Source organism: Teleopsis dalmanni, chromosome 1 (assembly GCF_002237135.1).
Source record: "Teleopsis dalmanni isolate 2A chromosome 1, ASM223713v2, whole genome shotgun sequence".
Taxonomy (NCBI): Eukaryota; Metazoa; Arthropoda; class Insecta; order Diptera; family Diopsidae; genus Teleopsis; species Teleopsis dalmanni.
Window position 1 is genome coordinate 232628258 of NC_051846.1, and position 6339 is coordinate 232634596.

General features: G+C 31.9%; 1 protein-coding gene across 1 annotated transcript; it reads right to left on the bottom strand.

Annotated features, from left to right (window-relative positions):
• Window positions 1-2711, bottom strand: LOC119672648 (the record flags this gene model as incomplete). Its single annotated transcript, XM_038083756.1, is given in 2 exon segments — window positions 1-1160; window positions 1217-2711. Coding segments are annotated over 2 exon segments (2540 nt in total), but the record flags the coding sequence as incomplete, so codon positions are not given.
• Window positions 2712-6339: the final 3628 nt, after the last annotated feature.

Genomic DNA, 6339 nt, shown 5'->3' on the forward strand with positions numbered 1-6339 from the left:
CCACATCCCCATACAACCAAAAAATTGATATCCCTATTAGCATCGAGATTATCTAGGTGCATAATTTCACTTAACCGAAGGCCCCCAGTCATAATTAAAAGAGGCAATAAATCACTATATTCACTGTGTCCAATTCCAGCGATTTTATCACGCACAAGATAAATCATTTGACATTTTGGTTTAGCAGACAGAGCGACACGTACATCTATGAAGAAATTTTTCACCATTCTTGGAGAAATGCGATCAAATGGCAGCTCATGGTGAGCAGTTACCATATGTATAATAAAATCAGATAGAAAACATTTAAAATAATGTTTACATTCTGGACACAAAAGTGGATGACGCGGTATACGTAAATCATAGCATGTCAAATTTTTTGGCATGAAACGTTGCTTCGCCAAACGTGCAAGCACTGCAGGTGACTTTGAAGGATATTTGATAATTTCCAATTGTGGCGGTATTAGCGTATTTCCAATTAATTTATTTCCTTTGATAGTAATAGGTGGTCCCTCTACTGGATCGTAGCGCGATCTTAAAGCTAATGAAATCAGTTCAGCTATGTCCTCTGGGTTACAGCAACTTTGTTGAATGAAACTATCAGTTTTGAGTAGTGTATCTGGCTTACTTAATTCATCAAGTAAATCTTCATATTTTTCATATAACTCCTTTTTCTTTTCTTTGTGCGGAAATGTTTCAATTTCTTTTGCATTTTCCACAGATTTCTTCGCGGTTTGATATATGGGTTTTTCACTCAAAAGGATTTCGTTTTTCATATAGGTATTCGCAATAGTAGTTCCTCTAACAGTATCTTCATTTATTGTTTTTAAAATTTTTTCCATGCGCTCATTCATGGACTCATCAACCATTTTATTAGTTGGTTTATTGGTTTCGGTTAGAATACATTCCTGTCTTTGTGTCACCTCCCGTAAGAGCACAATACTATTCTCACTAATGACGACTTTGGATTCTTCTGATAAACTGGGATATGACTCCGTCGAAACACTTATGGTACATACCTTTTCTTTGTATTTCATATTAGTGCATGTAGTTCTGTAGCAGTTGCAGTGTCCAGCACGTTTCCGCGAACTTTTCTCTTCATTTTCCGAACTGATTTTCGCTTCTTCATTTTTATTCGTTTGATCAGGTATGCCAAAGAAAGTCTACACAATTAAAAAAAAAAACAATATAAAGAAATTTACTTTTGGAAATTTCTTACCTGTGTTGAACCCGTCTCTTGGTTGTGTCTTAAATGGAATGGCACATTTTTGGAAGACACGTCAGACTCATCATTCAACTTATGCCCCATGAAAAGTAGTCGCAAATTACTATTTTTACCCTCAGAAGCTTCTTGTAAATCTAAATTACATTCCTCGTAATTTCCAATATTTTCAATATTTTGAGTGGGAAGTTGGTCACATTTCTTACAATGTGATTGCTTGCTCTTGTTTAGATCTTCAGTATCTTTTGCTTTACGAGCTTTATTCGTAGGATCATTTTTATGTTTTTTGGTTTGTTCTTTTTTATTTTTTTCCTCAAGTTTAATTTTGAGAATTGCATTTTGCAATGTTAAACTCTGATTTCTTTTCAACAAAATATTATACGATTCTTCATACATCATTCTAGAAATATCATTTACTCTCATAGTTACTAGATAAGGATTTGTTGGATCTATTACATTTTCATTTCTTAAGTATGCAAAATTCATTGCTTGATTCTGAGTCATGGGCACAAATCCAGATGCTGTTTGAGGTACTGTCATAGAAGCATTCAATGTGTTAAATAGCTGCATCAATAAAATTTGATTCATTACAGGTAGAAAAAATTGCGTTTGACCATCAAGAGAGTTATTGAAATAGGGCTCCATTGGAGGTGCTGTAGGCGCAGTTGAAGTCTCATGAGGTGCAACATATTCCGCACCATTAGTAATTATTTTGGGAAGATTAACATTTTGTGACCGTACAGAGTTAGTACCAACTACAGTTTCTTCCAAAATATTTTTTGTATTATTATTAGCAGTATCGAGTATATAAGTTAAGTGTCGTTGTAATGAGTCTAATAATGATGATGATGATTCTTCTATATAATCCGTAGACTTGTTAGCTACACTGGTTAACTGCTGATTTCCGTGTGTTATAACCACATTATTTATGTTTTGTTTTGTGTCATTATTGTCCTTCACAATTGTTGGTTGAACTGTATTATAGGAAGAATTAATTAAATTTGTTTCAAGTGAAACTTGTGCTATATTTTTCTCTACTTCTGGTGCAGATACTGTATTCGGCTTCGTTGCCTTTAATGAGTTACTAGCACATATATCACCCTCCAAAGAAATCATGGGGTTAAACGTAGATACACGAGGAGCAGAATTTGTTACAGGTCGTCCATTATTCTGGAGCTTCAGATTCGTAGATACAAAGCGTAAATTTTTATCACCACATAACAAACATATTCCATTGTTTTTTCTAATGCAATCATTACATATGGAATGTCCACTTTTACAAATAAACTGTCCGCTTGGTTTTCCTCCAGGACTAATGGAATATGTTTTGCACATCGAACAGGACATTTTATTATCAATTGTAGCTGTAATGCTCATTATTTTATGGATCACAAAATCACTAAAAACAATTTATAATTGCCAAATATAATTAAAGTTCACAAAGACGAAAAAATTTTCAATAATCAAATTATTTAAATTTAATGAAACAAAAACAATTTAAATTAAATTCACAGTTTTTGTATTTTAAACAATTTTACACATTTTTTTTTCAAAAGCTTGGTAAACTCAGTTAAACTTGAGAAATAATTTCAGTAATTTAATTTAATTAATTTAATCAATAAAATTGAGAACTTATCTGGTCTCCATCTATTAGAGTTCAGTACATCCCAGAGATCACTTAATCGTAGATAGTGTAGGTAGTGTATCTTAACCTAACATCTTCACTATCAAAACAGGTTAATTGGGATATGTCCTCCGTAATACCAAAAAGAAGCTACTATATACGATGTTATAAAAATAATAGAAAGACAACAGAGTATGGATTAGGTTAAGCTGAATTGACGATCTTGTGTCCAAAGTCCACTTGAGATCAAATAATAGCTTGTTGTGAAACTGTGGATCAGCGTTATTCATACATATATTAAAAAATCAGCGTATGAAAGTAAACCAACATGACAAGTATATAAACTTCGACAATTCCTTAAGGGGGTAGAAAAGGGGACTTCTTAGATTTCAAATTTTCTTTTATCCAATTTCATAGACATAGAACATGAGATGGAATACAGTTTCCTCCTCATTCACAGAACCACAACCTCGACAGAAGTCATTATGTGTCCCAGTCTCAAATTATGTTTTATTAGCACGCAGTAACCCGTCAATATCTATACCGCAGTACTAAGCTGTAGTAAAAGCAGCTGACTGCTACTTTTTTATTCCAGTTTAGATCACGTCAATCTTGAGATCTAATAAGATTGTTCAACTACCCAAGTTTGTTAAGCTATAGTAAGATATTTTTGTTTGATTTTCATCTTGGCTATTACAAGTGATAAGCAATATCCGAAAAATAAAAGTGAGTGCTCCATGTCTGCTCTGATCCCTGTAAACAGATACCTATGCGAGTTGAACGCTGACATGCTTAGCTAACCCGTTAAAAGAAGCCTCCTATTTACGAATTGTTTAGACGAATCTATATTTATAAGGCACAAAATGGAGTGGCGTATTCAAATGTTGTATATATATTATTTTATTTGAAATTTAATTTATTTTTTTTCGTGTATTTAATATCTATGTATCTTTTATGAACATTCATATGCATGTATTATATAAAAATAATTTTCACAGCAAAGTAACATAAATCCAGAAAAATATACGAACATAAAACTCAAGTAAGGCTTTGGGTCAGTTGGTTAAGGTGCGCTGACTCTGAGCTTCAAATTTGGCAGGACACGAGTTCGCTTCCTAGTATTTGCAGTCTCAAAAAAAAATTATTTACGTATAAGTAAACACAACAATTAATTCTAAGACCACTGCTGATGGGTATTACTCTAAACAGCTGTATGGTCGCCAAAAATTCAATTTTTTAATAATATGAAATGAAGTTTTGTTGTTTTAGTTCACTGCTATTCGAAAAACCTCTTTAAAAAAATTTAATAAATGTGTACGCCAACACCTAGGAAGGGATAATAAGTTTAATAAGAAAGAGATATTAAAATGTTTACTTCAGTTGGATTCTAATATCTCTCTAATAAGCCCTTGTATCATGCAGTGAGATATCAGATTATCAAAGTACGGTAAAGAAAAATGGAAAAGAAATATATTTTGTGGCTTTATTCTTTTTCTATTATCCATTTTCAAATATATAATTAACTAGTGTATGATTTATATTTTACAGTCTATGATTTCTTATAGTTTAATAAGAAAGAGATAATAAAATGTTTAATTCAGTTGGATTCTAATATCTTTCTAATAAGCCCTTGTATTATGCAGTGAGATATCAGATTATCAAAGTACGGTAAAGAAAAATGGAAAAGAAATATATTTTATGACTTTATTCTTTTTCTGTTATCCATTTTCAAATATATAATTAACTAGTCTATGATTTATATTTTACAGTCTATGATTTCTTATAGTTTAATAAGAAAGAGATATTAAAATGTTTACTTCAGTTGGACTCTAATATCTCTCTAATAAGCCCTTGTATCATTCAGTGAGATATCAGATTATCAAAGTACGGTAAAGAAAAATGGAAAAGAAATATATTTTATGACTTTATTGTTTTTCTGTATACCATTATCAAATATATAACTAACTAGTCTGTGATTTATATTTTTATTCCTTATTTATTACAAATTAACACCTCTGTTGAAAGACCACCTTGAAATTTAGCAAAACTATGAAAAAGTTAAGTAATGAAACTTGCAAAAATTACGGTAGTACGTACTTACATACTCAGCATTTGCTAATATCAGTTAACTAAAGTCTTAACCTTGCCAGAAGGTCCACAATAAGCAAATAAAAATAATAAATATTAACTTTAAAGTATTTCTATTTTAACAGTAATAAATACTTTGTGCAAACTGTGGTTATTTGAGTTACTCTTCCGACCCAATGAAACGATGCTCGAAGAAAATGTTATAACGCAAAGCGATGAGCTATAAAGACTCTTCAAACTCCTTCAAGAACAATTAAAAATAATAAAAGTCAAAATTCAATTAAAAAAACACTATCAATATTTTGAGTTGGTCAACAAGTGGCCGCCACAAAGATCAAAACCGTGTAAATTTAATCTCATAATTGTTATTTTATTAAACTTTTGATACACAATGAAGCAGCATTTTTTTCCACTGCAAAACGTGCGTAATTTGACTAATTTGGGTACCAAACAAATCACTAATTCATGGATCGAATGGGAGATGAATGCGCGATGAACGCTTGAAATGCTGCTCAATGCAAGTCCAATTAATCGTCTAAAGTTGAAATATTATGAAGTTGGCAACAGTACAAAGAGGCTAACAGCTTAGGCTTAAAGCGGTAAATAGACTAAAATGTTTATTTTCAGACGCGACTACGACAAATTTTTTTGGACATATTTTTTTATTTAATTTTTTTTATTTAATATTTTTTTATTTGTTCATATTAAATATTGAAGCAAAGTACTATTCGAAATTAATGCGCATGCGAAGCGCATTGATGCTGCCAATACATATGCACACAAGTCAAACAATGAAATATTAACAGTTGCTCAGTTTCTTAGGCGGGTGACAGAGCCACCGATGTTTGCGACTGAAGGTCTACACCAACTTAAGAGGTTAAAAACCTCTGCCCATATTTATTTATGTTTAATATTCGTTTAATGTTTTATTATTTTTATTGATTTTAAGATTTTGCCTGGGCATATCAAAATAATTTTCTTATTGTATGTTAATATAAATAGGTTGTCACAATTGTTAAAAAACATCAGAAGACGAGTAGCAAGCAACCCAAGCATAACGATCAGTAAAAACTCAACAAAAAAACAAGTACAATATGAATAAAATGGTAAGTACTTGCTCTTGGTGATATATCAATATAATAAAAATCCTCAATCACTTTCCTTACATCACAGTACAAACAACTCTTAACTCTCACTTTACTCTTCGTCGCAACTTTTGCTGATGTTTCACATCTGTCTAACCATTACTTGCCACCAGCACCACTCGATACAGCAGAAAGTCAACCCAATTTTTCGACAGTCATTGAACAGCATGAATTGAAGGAATTGCCAGAACAAGTCGAGTATGTGCAAGAGAATGACGCACAGCAAGTGCCACCAATTGATATGCAACCACCACCATTCGTAG